The sequence below is a fragment of the Eleutherodactylus coqui genome, chromosome 4, assembly GCF_035609145.1.
Source record: "Eleutherodactylus coqui strain aEleCoq1 chromosome 4, aEleCoq1.hap1, whole genome shotgun sequence".
NCBI classification, from domain to species: domain Eukaryota; kingdom Metazoa; phylum Chordata; class Amphibia; order Anura; family Eleutherodactylidae; genus Eleutherodactylus; species Eleutherodactylus coqui.
Window position 1 is genome coordinate 245640353 of NC_089840.1, and position 17571 is coordinate 245657923.

Sequence of the window (17571 nt, forward strand, 5' to 3'; positions counted from 1 at the left end):
TTTTTTTTTTATGACGATGTTCATCGTGCGGGGTAAAAAAAAAAATCTAAAAATACGGCAAAAGGTTTTTTTTTTACTTTTATGGTTTTTAATTAGTAAAACTTTGTTCTTTACTTTTTTTTAGTCCCCAGAGAGGACAATAACTTACGATGCTTTGATCGCTCCTGCAGTATGATGTAATGCGATAGCATTACATCATACTGTGATCGGGCAGGCATTCTATCAAGCCTCATACCAGAGGGAAGGGCAGTATGGGACGTTTGGGGGATTTTAATGCCCCTGTCAGAATTGACAGCAACATTTAAAGGGTTAACAGCTCAGATGAGCCACGCGACTCATCGGAGCTGTTGGCTGTAAGAAACAGCCGGCGCCCGCGATGTATGGAGGGAGATCGCTGTGCGAACTCTTCATACATAGCCTGCCGATACAGGCTGTCTAAAGGTGTATCTTCTGTCGTTAAGGGGTTAAGATGCGCTGTAGGTACATTTTAATAGGCAGGAGTGCAAGTCAGCCCTGGGGGCCTTCAGAAGACTCCCAGCTACCATCCCACATGAATACTGATTGTGGCTGTTACAGCTGGGTGCCAGCTGCCTGACACTAGCCATGTACGGAGTGGGCTCATAAGCGGAGCCGACGCCATATTAACCCTGTGCACTTAGGCCGTACATAAATACGCTACAGAGTGAGGGGTTAAAGAGGAACTCTTACTGCATCGTATTCCCAACAGTGACCAAACTGGTCCTACTACAGATCACTGGTAGTTGTGCAGCTAAAGAGGGTGATACACGGTGCGACCAACTACACAGCCACGCCAGAAGGGGAGCGATTAGGATGCCACACAACATGGAAGATCAGCTAGTTACCAACCTGCCAAGTATCTACAAGCATCAGCTAAAACTTCCAGCGACATTATAAAACGACACCCGTGTTTACTTAGCAGTAAAAGCAGAACATTACACCCTCCGTCAGCACTTCCGGCTTCCCATGGTAAATATACAAGGAGGGAAATAAAAGCACAAAGGAGTGGAGAATCAAATGAAACTTTACTAGATCAGAACAAGAAGGATGATTTAATGGAGGCTCTAGTACCTCGGATGTAAGATGTGGTACAGTGTGGCATGGAGGTACTAGAGCTTCCATGTCCGCCCGTATCACTAGTACCCTGTTGTACCGCCTCTAGCTTGGATGTAATATGTGATACAGTCTTGCATGGAGGCTCTAGTACCCTGCTGTATCCAAGCTAGAGGCGGTACAACAGTGTACTAGTGATACGGGCGGACATGGAGGCTCTAGTACCCTGTTGTAGCCAAGCTAGAGGCGGTAGAACAGGGTACTAGAACGCCCATGCCTGCCTGCATCACATCTGGTATCCAAGCTAGAGGCGGTCAAACAGGATACTAGTGATACGGGCGGGCATGGAGGCTCTAGTACCCTGTTGTAGCCAAGCTAGAGATGGTGCAAGATGTGATACAGGTGGGCATGGAGGCTCTAGTACTTTGTTGTACTGCCTCTAGCTTGGATACAAGATGAGCCTCAATGCCTGCCCGTATCACATCTTCTATCCAAGATGTGATACGGGCGGGCATATAGGCTCAAGTACCCTGTTGTGCCGCCTCTAGCTTGGATACCAGATGTGATACGGGCGGGCATGGAGGCTCAACTACCCTGTTATACTGCCTCTAGCTTGGATACAATATGTGATACAGGAGGGCATGGAGGCTCTAGTACCCTGTTGTACCACCTCTAGCTTGGCTACAAGATGTGATACGGATACGCATGGAGGCATACAGGTTCCATATGATATCCTGCAGCATATCGGTACACATTTGTTGTAATGGTCGAAGTTGGCGTCCCATACATGTTCTATTGGCAATAAATCTGGTGACTGGGCAGCTACAGAAGTGCGGCATTGCTATGGAGGCATTCCTGTGACCCCCTTGTGCTGGAAAATGCCTCTTGGAAGCCGCCATGAGAGGAACACATGTGTCTGCAGGATGTCCTGAACATATCGCTGAGCTGTCATTGTCCCTCATACCACTACTAGGGGTGACCGACTGTCGTATGCGATGGCCCCCCAGACCATCACACCAGAAGGGGGCAGTGTGCCACTCCACAGCAAAGGCAGGATTGAGGCGCTCACGCTGAGGTCTCAAGACACAAACACAGCCATTGTCAGTGCCCAAACTAAACCGGGATTTGTTGCTGAGGACAAGCCGGTTCCCCTCCGTAGCATCCAGTTTCATTGTTCACGACACCACTGCATACAGAGGCAACGGTGGGTGTCAAAGGCAATACATATAATGGGTGCCATTAGACCAAATGTCCTTCAGATGAGCACTTGGAAATGGTTTCGGCATACACAGGGACCTGGAGCCACCTGTCTCTAGATGATGGACAACTAAATAGTTGGAGCTACATGTGCTTGTCGAACGATCAGACACTTCTCTGTACTGGCAGTTGTTGAGGGTATCCTCAGCCCGATCACCTTGTGTGCCCTCACACATCCACTGGTCCCAACACAGAACAGTCTGGTCAGAACGGCTCAGGTGGCGGCAATTTGTTCATACGACCGTCCAGCTTCATTCATCCCAATAAATGTGCTCCTCTCAGACTCAGGTAATGGGGTGAAATCTCTTCTCTGCGTCGTAGAGGCGTCTAGTGGCCAACAAGTTCTACACAAGCGGAAGAGGTCGTACGTTCAGCAAAGGAGTGCCTGCTCTCTACACAATCCACACTTTGAATCACAGGAAACTGGGCTGCAGTACGAGACACAACCAAATAGGCGGCACGGTGTCACTCAGACCCCACATATCAGAATAAAGCCATCAATGGTACAAGGGTTTTGGTGTATCTTGTCTCCACCGAAAGAATAGGTGGGGACGCATGTTATACTGGTTAATGTATGGGGGAGGGCGAGGTGAGGAGCATAGCAGCGGATTGGCTTAGCCACACATTCTCTCTCACACACCCTAACCAACCCTGCTAGCATATACGCTGTCGTGGACAGTGGTCGTGTCCCCGGCCGCCTAACATCTGCAGTTAGAGGGTGTGCTACAACTGTGAACCCGGCAGTCTGGCATCTCCGCTCCTGCCGCTGCAGTCCCTTTCCCCCACGGCCTTATTCTCTCAGCGCTGTAGACCCCGCTTTTACCTTCCCTGTAGGTCTGAGCTCCTGTCACTGTGGACGCTGATGCCTTCTCCCCTGGTGCTACGAGTGTCTCTGGCGGTCAACCATCTGCCGTTCTGTAGCCGCTGTGACAGTCCTAGTCGACTGCTCCCCTCCCCCGCTGTCACTGCAGGGCGCTGCACTGTAACTGTCCGCCTCCACAGTGCGATGCCTGCTCCGCTGTCACAATCTTCCTGCTCGGACATGCTGAAAGCACCACACTTCCATGTGGGCTGGTCGCGGCACACTGTTGCCAGGTAGGCGGTCTGTCTCCCTGTCGGCCTCCACAGTGTCCTGGCCAGAGAGAAATGCAGCCAATCGGCAGCTGGGGGCGTTCCCTCCTGCTAAGAGCTGTTAAACCCCTAGCTTCCGGTGTCGACAAGATACACCAGTACCCGGTACAAGACCTGGAAAATCCTTTTGAAGGATGTATATAATACCCCATGAATAGCAAGAATCTATTTTAGAAGATGTTCAGATTTTCTCAGTCATCGGGATAGTGTGTCCTGATACTCATTACAAGACAGCAGCAGAGGGAACAGGAAAGTCTCAAGCAAGACGCTATGGGAGAGAGAGAAACCGCCAAATATAGCAGTATTAGGTTAACCCCTTCACAACCACACCACATAAATGTACAACAACCAAGAGGGCCATTCTGCAGAACTGTTGCATATTTACATTCCCCCTTCTCCCTGTGATCGCAGGTTTCCTGCTCAAAAAAGGTCCTGCTGTGGCTATAACCAACAGCTTTTGGCCTAGGTGTCGACATCGGGACCCAATGGTACCTAGATCAGAAGCTGCTTGAAAGATGGCCGACACTCCCACACTGCACAAATGTCACGAACGATGGGTCCCTGCAGCACTTTAACATTAGAACCAGATTTAAAAGTAGTAAAAAAAATAAAACTAAAAACTATGCATAATTGGCATCAATCATCCTAACCGTATAAATGTAACAGGTTATTCAGGCCACATTGTGAATGGGGCAAAGTTAAAAATTCTAAGCAGTGATGACACTGCTTTATTTTCCCTTTATTCTTCAATGGGTTTTCCCAATATACAAATTTTTTATTTTTATTTTTTAACTAGCTGGGCATGATATAAAACAGGAGACGTAATACTTACCTTTCTTTAGCCCGCTGGGATAGAGCTGAGCAGCTCTGGTGACAATCCTGTATGTACGCCAGTAGGAGTCAGGTGACAATTGCCGCCCAATCTGCGACTGCAGCATCACCGTCCCAAATTCCCGACATCATAGCACCCAGGATGTGAGTGCCGATGCCAGGTGAATGGTAGAGGATGCTGTGGACTCCGAATGGCGAACGTCGGATGACCGCTGCAGCCAGATGTACAATTCAGGATCATCGCTGGAGCCGCGCAGCCATTTTCCAGTGGCAATGGAGAGGCAAGTATTAACCCAGCTGTTAAAGGTTATCTTGAGAAAACCCCTTTAATAGAAGTTAAAGGGGTTCTGACACGGATAATGTTGTTATGCTTTCACAGCCATTGTTCCCTGGTTTGCGCCTAATGGACACAGGGAACCCATGATTTTCGGCTGTTAAAACATAAAAACATAATACTTACCTTGTGTTCTGTTGTCGTCATCAGGGGGTCATCTCCCAGCGGGCAGTCTTCTTCCTCCAACGAGCCAAGGACGGGCCGCTCCCCCCTCCTGGAATTGCGCGCATGTGCAATGGAGGGGTGCCCTCTGACAGCAGTCAGGACGGGCCGCGTCTCCACTGCGCATGCGCAGAATCTCGGAGTTCAGCCAGGACGGACGGGTCGCCCACAGCAAGCACTGCTTGTGACGTGCTTGCTGTGGGCGGCCCGTCTGTTCACACTGGAAGTGGCTGACGGACAGAGCAGGAAGCGGCCATTTTGACTGCTCCTGCTCGGCTTCTAGAAGCCGCAGAAGATGATGCCCAACGGAGGGGACATGCCTGGCGATCGGTCCTGGCCAGGCAAGGCGAGTAAAAATTTTTTTTTTTTCACGTCAGAACTCCTTTAATGTATTAAGAACTACATTGATGGAAAACAAAATGTAAGAGTTCTAGTTTTGAGGAGAGAGGCGACAAAGTAAAAATTTCTGAAGGACATAATAGACTTGACCCTGAAGGGGTTAAAGAACAATAATCTTTATGGATAAAAAGGTGCATTTACACACAGATGATCGATCAAAATTCATCAGAAACTGACAGTTTTGAGCGATCATTTTACATTAGCTACTGATGGCTAATCAGCCCTTTAGTACTTTATTTGTATGCCTTTAGAGAACAGCGGGTGGTCTGTTCTCTAAATACATCGCTATTAGAGATGAGCGAACGTACTCGGTAAGGACGATTTCGCAATCGAGCACCACGATTTTCGAGTACTTCACTGCTCGGGTGAAAAGTACTCGGGTGCGCCGGGGGTGAGCGGGGGGGGGGGGGGGGGGGGTTGCAGAGGGGAGTGGGGGGGGGGGGGGGGGGATAGAGAGAGAGCTCCCCCCTGTTTCCCGCCGCGCCCCCCCCCCCCCCCCCCGCAACCCCAAGTACTTTTCACCCGAGTAGTGAAGTACTCGAAAATCGCGGTGCTCGATTGCGAAATCGCCCTTACCGAGTACGTTCGCTCATCTCTAATCGCTATTGTTCTCCAGCGGGATAGCAGCTGTTAAAGAATGTTATCAGCGCTGCCCGCAGAGAACTCAGCCTGCGGTCCTGCTCATCAGGGACGAGGATTTCATGCTGACCTGAAGTGGAAGAAAAGTGCACACATTTACACACAACCGTTATCACTCAAAAGATGGCTTTTGAGTGATAATTGTTATGTGGCTTTAAGTCAGCGTGGCAAACAAACATCGTGTATACAAGTCACAAGTAGATACTGGTTCAGCCAACAATCATGTTTGCTTGTACTGAGAAGAAACAGACATAACACGCTTGCCCTCCAGCCCGCCGGCAGCCAATACAGGGACTGCTTTCTCAAAACTCCTCCTGGCAGCACAAACTATTTGCTTCCTTTTGTAAGTTGCTTCCACGTTATGCCGAGCTGCATGTCGCTTCAGCTGCCACAACAAAGTTACTTTGCATTAAAGCAGATTGTATCAACTTCAGTAACCGGTCAGAAAAGTGTTCCTACAAGTGGAACTAATCCTTCACTTCTTAGCAGGACTGACAGATTCTCAGTTCATAACCCGACAGCGATGTACAGCTCACACGTGGGTTTGGCCGGTTGTTGAAGGGGATATCAGAGTTATTTAATTCTTAGTTAACAAGTCTTATGTAATAAAGGACCGTATACTCCCCTCCCCCACATCCCGCTGCATCTAGCATAGTGTTAAGGCTGCAGCGGCCTTGCGGCGTGCCATACACAGGCTGCTGCAGCAGCCTTGCGGCGTGCCATACACAGGCTGCTGCAGCAGCCTTGCGGCGTGCCATACACAGGCTGCTGCAGCAGCCTTGCGGCGTGCCATACACAGGCTGCTGCAGCAGCCTTGCGGCGTGCCATACACAGGCTGCTGCAGCAGCCTTGCGGCGTGCCATACACAGGCTGCTGCAGCAGCCTTGCGGCGTGCCATACACAGGCTGCTGCAGCAGCCTTGCGGCGTGCCATACACAGGCTGCTGCAGCAGCCTTGCGGCGTGCCATACACAGGCTGCTGCAGCAGCCTTGCGGCGTGCCATACACAGGCTGCTGCAGCAGCCTTGCGGCGTGCCATACACAGGCTGCTGCAGCCTGTAAACACTACTTGACAGGGAATGACCAAGAACTGCAGGGAGGCAGGAGGAGTATGCCATCTGTTATTTTTAAGACATGGACAGCCTGTTTAATAAAGATTTAAATAATGGACAGCCCCTTTACGCGTTTTCTAGTTCTGCATGTAGGAGTCTTTGGACGATCTGGGTACTGCAGTCCTGTTAGGTGCAGCCACATTGCAGCTTCCTAGGAGGCGCCTTAGGGCATGTTCACATGATGAAAAAAAACCTAACATCCATTTGCAGAGGAATACGAAGCAAAATCCCGCAGGTCTGACAGATTGCTGCAGCAGTGTTGAAGTTTATATGTGTTCCACAGAGCAGCCTAAAGCTCCTTTACATGGGACGACTTGGCCGAATGACAGCTTAAAGGAGCAAATTCACTAATAGTTCAATGTAAACATGGCCACCGACAGGGTGACGAGCGACACGTTGTTAGTGGTTTCGCTTCAGCTTACAAAAATAAATAGATTTGTCAATCAACCTTTAATCCGAAGTATATTGAGCGAGCACCGAGTCATGACTGACTCCTAAGGTGACGTCACATTGTGGCGTTTTCTTGGCAGACTGTTTTTGCAGGGTGGTTTGCCATTGCCTTCCTCAGTCATCTTTGCTCTTTATTACACCTCAACAGCCATTGTAGTGATGGTGTGCGGTAAAAACAAACAACAAAAAAAGCACACACCGTCAAACGCGTTTGTAAACGCCACCCATGAAAGCAGCCTCACCGTAAGCCGCTTTGGTACAATTGTATCTTGTCTCCACCTCAAGAGTGGGTGGAGACCTAGTGATGGGCTGTACCCGCCTACTGTACGCCCAGCAGCAAGGTCCTAACAGCGTGGGGATTTACTTATGGCTGGGATGGAGGGTTAGTTTCAGTGTTAGGCTTACATTATTAGTTGTACATGCTTCCATGTGAGAGTGGACCGGAATTAACATGGAAGCATTTACAGCTATTAATGTAAGGCTTACACTGAAACTAACCCTAACCCTCCATCCCAGCCAAAGCTCATTCCCGACACTGCTAGGAGCTTGCTGCCCGTCTAACATCATCTTCCCACCATTGGCTGATGCACTATGTGAGTTTCATGGCTGGCGTCCCATGTGTTTTCCTCAACCACAGACACACATGTACCCAGGTGCGCTGTCACTACACTGTTCGTTACCTTTTCCTGCCAGAATGCCAGGTGTGCTGCCGCCTCCGCTGTCACGCTAGTCCGTGCGTTTCACCGTTGGCCTAAGATGTACACAGCCCTAGCCGCAGACACTGTCCTGGGAGCTGCAGTCCCATGTCAGAAGCCACCTACGCTCTGACTGTAGCGGTCGCCTTACCATGTACGCAAGCCACCTGTCACTGTCTGGCGGAGCCTGTTCCAGTACCTCGACGCCCAGCATCCTAAAACACGAACGCCCGCAGCATGACAGCTGCAGCCACCTCAAGCGCTCTCTGCTTCTGGTGGCCGTATGTGCTTGAGGTGGAGGGTGTTGTAAGAGAGGGCAACAGTGGGAGGCGTGGCCTAAATGGCCAGCCCAATGTGACAGCAGCCCCAGTGACATTTTAGTCTGGTGTTCTCTCTGTTCCTGTGCTTGGGGGGTGTAAGAGTGCCAAGCGGCAGTGGCCTAAACACTGCTACATTTTTGTCTGGAGTTCACATGTGAGGGGCCACAGGAAAATAAAAATAAAAATCACTTTGTGCATCAGCCAATGAACTCCTGGGGGAGTCACCTGCCCTTCCCCTCTATGTCAGGCCTGTCTCCACCCATACATCTGGTGGAGACAAGATACATCACTACCAGCCCCTTCTATGGTGTCCTTATTCCCCAAAGGGTCCTCGTCACTGCATAGCTGTAAACTAAAGTGCTACTTGGGTACAGCCAACTGGCATAGAGATGTGGCGGATTTTTTGTGCAAAAAGTCCACATTTACAGCAGCGAAGCGGATGAGATTTAAACAAATCATCCATATGCTGCAGAGGAAAGGAAAAAAAAAAAAACAAACTGTGTGCACTTTACATTCACCGATGTCTATTTACGCTGCGGATTTCACCCTGAAAAACGTAAAGGGTCAAATCTGCAGCATTTCCACAATAAAACGGACAAAACCGCAGCCATTGGAGGTGGTCTGCGTCTCTGGATTTACAGCGGATCCTCACCGTGTGACAGCACCTTATCGCTGGAGGCGTCTGCCATAATTACAATGCTTTCACTCCTGGAAAGTCGTTCAAGTTTATTTCCTCACAAAGTAATCTACTGAGTGCAACATCTGTAGGGTGATTCACATGTCACATCTTATATATGGCTCGGATTAGTATACATGGAGGCGTATAAACATAGCTAGCACCATTGGGCTCCTAATAGGGAATATATGCAGCACTTGCTCCAATTCTGAGGGTTATCAGTGCCAGGCTTGGCAGAGGATTAGAATCAAAGACACATCCGCAGCTGCAAAAATTATCTTACATGCAAATTAATTATGCATCCAGAAGTCGGTAATAGAAGTAACAGAAGTGTCCCTTATATAGAGATCCGCAGCAACACGGCTGCCAAGGACAGCCACTTCTGTAAGAGATTAGCCCACTCTAATAAGACGCTACTGGCATCCCCTCACTGTCCGGCTCCATTATACAAGGAGGACCAAGTAACTGATGCCCTTCCAGGCCAATTTGCTGGATACAACTCCCAGCGGCAAGTATCAAAGCAGAAGGCAGAGCCACACGAGCCGGGATCATTCATTCTGCGGAGCGATCATTCCAGACATTCTTCAAAGGAAGAATCAATGATTCAAAAATGGTAAGAAGAACTAAAGTCATCCGAGCCGAGGAATCAGGAATCCGAGCTCTGCGACTCATGTGCTGCACCTTCCGCCCGCTCACCGATTTCCCCTTTAATGGTACTTTTTACACATAAGAAAATGGCGTGGCTTTTCCAAAAGCAGAAAATCTGCACCAAAACGCATCATTCTTCCCCACCGATGTGGATCCGCAGTAGATTTAGGCCAGTTTCTGTAACACGGATGCGCACTAACGACACGTTACAGAAGACATTACAGCCTCATGTCATCAGTACTGGCCTCCTTTACTGGACCAATATTGATCTGCACTCGCCCAATACAAGATAGCAGCAATACGGAGACAGAAAAAGTCATGCTGTTTATTTGTCCCCCCCCCTCCCCAAAAAAGGTGAAGAAAAAACAAGTTATCGCCGTGTAGATAAATAAGTTTACATGAGCTCCATATTATATAGTCCACAAAACAGGGAGCGGATACGGAGCTAGAATACGCTGGTGTGAAAGCAGCCTCATGCCACGCTCACATCCAGTCACTGCTCAGTTTAAGGCCTCCTTCCCACGAACGGATTTCCACCGCGTAATTCGCGGCGAAAATCCGCTGCGTTGCCCGCAGCTATTAGGTTCTATTGAACCTAATAGCTCAGGGCACACGGTGTGGAATTCCACCGCGGAATTCCGCACCGTGAAATCTCCCGTCCTCACCCGCGGCATGCTCTATTTGCCGAGGGTGTACGCGCTGACGGCTTCCATTGCAGTCAATGGAAGCCGTCCGTTCACGCTATCTCCCGCTGTAACACAGCAGAAGATAGCGTGAAAACGCTTTCCCGCCTACCGCCGCCGCGTCATATGACACGGCCGGCGCGACACGTGACACAGCCGGCCGCGACACATGACGCGGCGGCGGTGGGCGGGGAAGCGTCATGCGGGCGCGAAGAAGACGGATCCGCTGGTAAGTATAGGGGCTCTGGGGGGCGCCGTGACGGGCTTCGCCGCGGAATATTCCGCGGCGGAGCCCGTCACGCTCGTGGGCAGCCGGCCTTAATGCGGGCAAGCGACTGGACGGGTAAACAGAAGCCAAAAAGATTGCCAAACTGAAAAAGCGCTGAAGTGTTGCCATATGTCCCATCAAAAAACCCCTATCCTGCACGGTAGTTTGAGACAGATACCACTGTATAGCCTAGACAACTATGCCAAGAGTAGGGGGGTATGCCAACATACCTCAGGTCACTGGAGCCCTAAGAATACACTGAGCATATATGCTGCCGAACATACACCCTTATCCTGCCCATTATATAATGAATATGTTGGGTTCAGGAATCACAAGTGTAGCTTTCCAAATGGAGCTGGTGCTGACAGACGGGTAACAGTATTGCCCGCAGTTACCAGTCAGACCCCAGCTTTCACTTATTGATTGCAGGTTAGAAGAGGCAACAGATCTGGTTTTTGCTGTCCTTGTGCCATCCCACCAGCTTAGGTTCCCCTGTCCATCCCTGCAGCACCCGCGGGTGAACATCAGTACCAACATCACCTAGACCGCCATTTACTTGCAGGGAAGAGGCGGCGAGCAGCGGCACGTCCTCCTGCATCACAGACGCCCGCGGCACGTCCTCCTGCATCACAGACGCCCGCGGCACGTCCTCCTGCATCACAGACGCCCGCGGCACGTCCTCCTGCATCACAGACGCCCGCGGCACGTCCTCCTGCATCACAGACGCCCGCGGCACGTCCTCCTGCATCACAGACGCCCGCGGCACGTCCTCCTGCATCACAGACGCCCGCGGCACGTCCTCCTGCATCACAGACGCCCGCGGCACGTCCTCCTGCGTGTTTGTACATGTGGGACTAAACCACTTTCAGGTGTGATTTCTTGATGTGGAAACACGATTTCCCCTGTAGGAATTCCGCATGCAGATTTTGCCCACTGGCAGGAGAAATGCCAAGTACGGATCAAGTACGTATTGGTCATCAAGAGTTGATTGGCATAAACAGTAGAGCAGAGCCTTGGCCACCGCATGGTGATAGAGCCCATGTCTGCGGCCACACAGCAGATCACAGGGACAGGAAACAGAGTGCTTGGATCTTGTACACCCATGTAACATCCCTAATGTCTAACCAGCTGTAGGGGATGTTCACACCGCAAACACCACCTCCAAAAGCAGCTTTCAAATCTGTGGTTTTTGGAGAGGACCCGCACGCGATGGGCACCATTCACATGCAGAAATCTGACAGGGGAACATCACCTTCCCGCATGAAGTACTGACAGATCATCGTGCGGTAAAGAATTTTGTGGAATTCCATATGTGTTTAACCATTGACAGGGCAAATGTCATGTTCGGATCCACGCAAAAAAAAAAAAGCGGATTTTGATGCAGCTTTTGAGGCAGAAATAACTGTAGCAGATTCCCCCGTGTGAGCGAGTACTTTAGAGGAGTCTTAAGGGTCGTTCATCGGACACGAACATTCCTTTTCCCGCTCGTCTGCCCATGCAAGTCTCTGATCAGCTGCAACAGGTTTTATTCTGAATCGCTGCAGCGTTTTAGAGTCTACACACTCTGAGTGACAGCTCACGCCTCTCGTGTATATGGAGAGCTGTCACTCTGAACGCAGCGGGGAGGAGAGGCTGTCACAGCTCACCTCTGACTCGGAGCTTCGTTACCAGACCAACTTCAGAGTGTGTAGACTAAAAAGCTGCAGCAGTTCAGAATAAGGGTGGACTCACCCAAGCGTGTCTGCGTACCCATCTGAAAAGCACCCATTGATTTCGATAGGTTCCTCCTTGTCACTTGTTTTTGAGTGCAAAAAAAAAAAATGCAGCTTGTTATACTTTTGCGCACCAAAGGCCCATAGGACGCTATAGGAGGTGCGCAGAAGCACAACTTCACTGGGAAAACGAACACATCTGGAACTAATTAAGCTAATGCCAGGGTGGCACGAGCGTGTTGTAAAACAGTGTATATAACGCAGCGCGCCCCGGCGGTGATATGGCAGCATATTTCCCCACTCTCACTTAGCGCCGTTGCAATGTAATTGCGCATGTACAGCACTGCACGCCCATAGAGAATACGGCTCTATCGCACGTGGTACGCAGTAAAATAGAACACGCTTCGCTCTTTATGTGCGCGCTATACGCAAATTATACGTGCAAGTGCGAATGGGTCAATGAAAAGCAATAACTGTTTATTCACCGCATATTACACGCACAATTTGCCATGTGAAGTCGCCCAGCGAGCGCAAAAAGTAAAGTAACATGCGCAAGTACGCGTGAAAGCACTTGTGCCATCATTTTTGCACATACGCTCTGAAGCACACAGAAGTAGGGAGTGCGAGGATACCTCACCAATGCCAGCCATGTCCAGAATCGGACAGACTATCCCATGTGGATCGGCCCCACACAACACAAAAGCGGCAGTACTTGCTATTCGCCCCGTGCCCACCATCAGGAGCGGTTCTGGTGAAGATCCCATCAGCCTAGACCAAAAGTCAGGTGACCTTTGCAGCAAGTCAGGGGCCACAATGCCACCATTCCTATCATCATGGCAGCCAGGATGTGAGCGCGGATACCCGGCCAGTGACGCTGCGGTCTCTGATTGGCTGCAGCCATCACCCGAAACTTGGTTTGAGCCGACAGCAGTACCTTCACCAGAGCCGCGGCGCAGAGGAGAGGCGAGTACTGGGTCTTGTTATTATATCGCCATCCCGGCCATTTACCGTTTCAGGGCTCCGTCACACGGGCGGCAGCATATTACGCCGGTTGTGACATGTAACTAATCCGCCATATTGACGCTCACACATTGCGCAGAATAGGCGTGCAAGAAAGATGGCAGCATGTTCTACCTTGGCAAGTATTACACACACACGCCAAGAAAGTGCGTGGCGATTGGCGGCACACGGCAAGTACATGATGTCATCGCCTTCTTGCCGCCTCGTGCGCGGCATACTGCTAATTACGGCGCTCGGCTCAGCCGTAGGCGCTAAACGATGAGAAGACAGTGGGAAGGTCAGCTCTGGCGCATGATGTCACCGCAGGCTGCGCCATCTGTAACACGTGCCACTGTGTGCCCACCATGGCATCCGCAGCTTCACCCCAGCATTACACCGTACCGGATCTCTGCTGCAAGCGTGATCCGAGCCTAATGGCTCCTCCTCACGCGCGAGTGGGATATCAGTCCACAAAACTGACCAACCGCGCTCGTTAACGTGCCACGTACCTGCGGGCGCCTCACACCCCTTCAGAGAAGCAACGACCTAAAAGTCGCGGCGTCGGGCCGCGCAGAGCTTCCTATAGCTTAACGGGAAAACCTTGCATCGCACGCCGCGCCGGCCCATGCAAAACACTGGATGATGCAAGGCGTTAGGTGGGACATGCCGCCATTTTTTTGCGATGGCGGGGGGCTCATCTATACGACCCCGTGACATGTGTCCAGATTCATGCGATATTTTTGCGTTTCGCGTCACACGATTTTCTCATCTGTGCAAAAACCGCCCGACGGCTCCTTCACACGGCCGTGTCGCTGCGGCGTATTCCACGTACGGGTTTTCTCACGGAATGCATTGTACAAACCTGCCAGAGTCTCCCCTGCAGCGAATTGCGTGATGTGCGCAAAATACACACAGCGGGGAGAAGAAAAAAAAAAAACAACACGTCCTATCTTGGCGCATTTTATGCGAGCGCAGACGCCAAGACAAAACATGGCGATGAGCGCGCCGCGTGCGTACATCCGGTACCTACCATGTGCCACGCGCGTTTCACAGCGCGATTCACTCGTATGAGCGGCACGCAGCATCGCGGCGGATAAGCGCACGCTGTAATAATTTTTCCCGCATGCAAAATTAAAAACCCGCTGGTCTGAGCCCCCCGAAACAGATGGACGGTTATTGGCGTCACGCGCAGGAAAATAATGGCGCAGTACGCGGGTGAGCGCGGCCCTAGTGGTAGAGAGTGACCCCTCATTACTGGGGGCGGCCAGTAGGCTCAAATATAGCAGGATTTTTTGGGGTAAGTCTGACAGGAAAAGGGTAAATGAGCAGTAATCCCGTCCCCTCCCGCGGGCGGTGATGGCGGCCCGTCCGCAGCCGCCGGCCTCACACCTACCTGGACACGGCCATGGCGGCGCTCACAGCCGCCCTCCCTCACACACAGCGCCGCCCGACGAGCCGCGGGCCGGGACACAGCCGGGGCCTAGATTCCACCTCAGCCTCGCCTCAGCCTCCGGGACGGCGGATGCGTCTAGTACATGTCCGCCCCCCTCTCCAGCGGCCACACCCAGCCGGCTGTAATGTCCTCGAACCCCCCGTCACTAGGGCGATGGTCACTCCTCGGGGCCGCAGCGGAAGCGGCTTTGCCGGTTAAACCGAATTAAAGACGTTATTTGATCGTGGCGGCGGAGAAGGCAGATGCCTGGCTTTATATGAGGAGCCATCTTGTATTTATTCCTTCCACCATGGTAGCCGCGGCCTGATTGGCTACCTGGCCAGCGAGCGACCAATAGGAGACGGCGTTACAGGGAGGTTCTCGGCGCGGATTGACAGGGATTCCACGATTAGGCTGGCGGCGTGAGGCGGGGGGCGTGTCCGTGTGGGGGCGGGGCTAGCGCGTGGTGGGGAGAGGAAGGAGATGGAGGCCGAGAAGTGGTGACATGTAGGAGATGAGGAGAACAATGTGGAGGGAAAGTTCTAAGAGAAGAGTCCTTCTCCCTCAGTGCTGGAGCCTGCTTACAGGACGGCCCGGCCGTAGATGGTTCTGGAAGGCGGATATTTAATATACTGACTCATTAAAAGCAGATATTCTATTTTCCTCCATTGTTTTTCATTCCTGTTTGTAGATATTTTTAAGTCTGCCGCTGTGTAGGAGGATGAGGCGGCCATCTTGCTGTTAAAGGGGTTGTCCATGATCGGACAACGTTCCCTACTGTGCTACAATCATAAAAGGCGCGGTACGCACCCGTCCTTTGGCGCGGGGATCCAACATGGTCGCCTCGCCGCTCTCAGCGCATCGGTTGTTGAAGATGATATCGCGTGCGACCAATCAGAAGCCACGGTGTAAGCGCCTGTTCTCTTGGCATTAGCGCTCACACTCCAGGGGTTTAGAACAGTGACATGGCGGCCTCTGATTGGTCACGTGATATCCAGTGACATCATCCTCGACAACGAACAGGGAGGACGACGGGGTACAGCGCTGGGCCGTAGCGGGCGGGGAAGTACCGCTGGGTTTGTTATTTTAGTGCAGTTGGTAAGTGGATATCCCCTTTAACAGGATTTAGAGAGATGCCATTTATTCCATAAGACAAGCTTTAGAATATGGTGAGCTTATACCGTAGAGCGGCTCAGCTATAGTGTACCGTATCATATACTCACATAACAGCTCTACCCAGTGATAGTGATAACAGTGCAGTTACCTCCACCATTGCTGTCATCTCTGGAGTCATCTGTCCTTGGGTTTCTTCTCTCCTTGGGCCAAGACCACCATTGAGACTACTTCCAGCCACAAGGCACCTTGGCCTTTAGTACAGTTACCATATAATGCACTCAGATAAAAGCTCTACGCAGTGATAGTGATTACAGTGCAGTTACTTTCACAGCGGATGTCATCTTTGTCTGGAGGCATCTGTATTTGGCTTTCGTCTCGCTGCGCCAAGACCGCCAATGAGACTCCTTCCACCCGTAAGTCACGTCTGCCTTTAGTACAGTTACCATATAATATACTCACATAACAGCTCTACACACTGATAGTGATTACAGTGCAGTTACTTCCAGAGCTGATGTCATCTCTGTTTGGAGTCGTCTGTATTTGGCTTTCTTCTCGCTGGGCCAAGACGGCGGCAATCAGACTACTTCCAGCCACAAGTCACCTTGACCTTTAGTACAGTTATCATATAATGTCCTCAGATAACAGCTCTACCCAGTGATAGTGATTATAGTGCAGTTACTTCCACAGCTGATGTCATGTCTGTCTCGAGTCATCTGTATTTGGTTTTCTTCTCTCCGGACCAAGAACGCCATTAACACTCGTTCCTGCCACAAGTCGCCTCTGTCTTTAGTTACCATATAATATACTCACATAACAGCTCTACCCAGTGATATTGATTGCAGTGCAGTTACTTCCACAGTTGATGTCATCTTTCTTTGAAGTCATTTGTATTTGTTTTTTTCGCCCTGGACCAAGACCGCCATTGAGACTACTTTCAGCCACAAGTCACCTCTGCCTTTAGTACAGTTATCATACAATTGACTTACATAACAGTGATGGTGATTACAGTGCAGTTACCTTCACAGCGGATGTCATCTCTGTTTGGAGTCATCTGTATTTGGCTTTCTTCTCGCTGGGCCAAGACCGCGCCAATCAGACTACTTCCAGCCATAAGTCGCCTTTAGTACAGTTATCATATAATATCCTCAGATAACAGCTCTACCCACTGATAGTGATTATAGTGCAGTTACCTCCACAACTGATGTCATCTCTGTCTAGTCGTCTGTATTTGGTTTTTTCTCTCTGGACCAAGAACGCCATTAACACTCGTTCCTGCCACAAGTCGCCTCTGCCTTTAGTACAGTTACCATATAATATACTTGCATAACAGTTCTATAAAGATAGTGATTACAGTGCAGTTACTTCCACAGCAGAGGTCATCTCTGTTTGGAGTCGTCTGTATTTGGTTTTCTTCTCGCTTGGCCAAGACTGCCAATCAGACTACTTCCAGCCACAAGTCACCTTGGGCTTTAGTACAGTTACTATACAATGTACTCAGATAACAGCTCTACTAGTGATAGTGATTACAGTGCAGTTATTTCCACAGCTGATGTCATCTCTGTCTGGAGTAGTTTGTATTTGGTTTACTTCTCTCCAGGCCAAGAACGCCATTAACACTCCTTCCAGCCACAAGTCGC

At 50.6% G+C, this 17571-nt stretch overlaps 1 protein-coding gene across 2 annotated transcripts in view; it reads right to left on the reverse strand.

The window, feature by feature from the left end:
* BTAF1 (B-TFIID TATA-box binding protein associated factor 1) overlaps nucleotides 1-15129 on the reverse strand; it is a 61127-nt gene extending 45998 nt beyond the window's left edge. For both annotated transcript variants that reach the window (XM_066601004.1, XM_066601003.1), the window contains exon 1: nucleotides 14780-15129. In XM_066601004.1, coding sequence (XP_066457101.1) covers nucleotides 14780-14793 — 14 coding nt within the window. In that variant the 5' untranslated portion in view covers nucleotides 14794-15129. The remainder of the gene's footprint in view (nucleotides 1-14779) is intronic.
* Between the last annotated feature and the right edge of the window lie 2442 nt (nucleotides 15130-17571).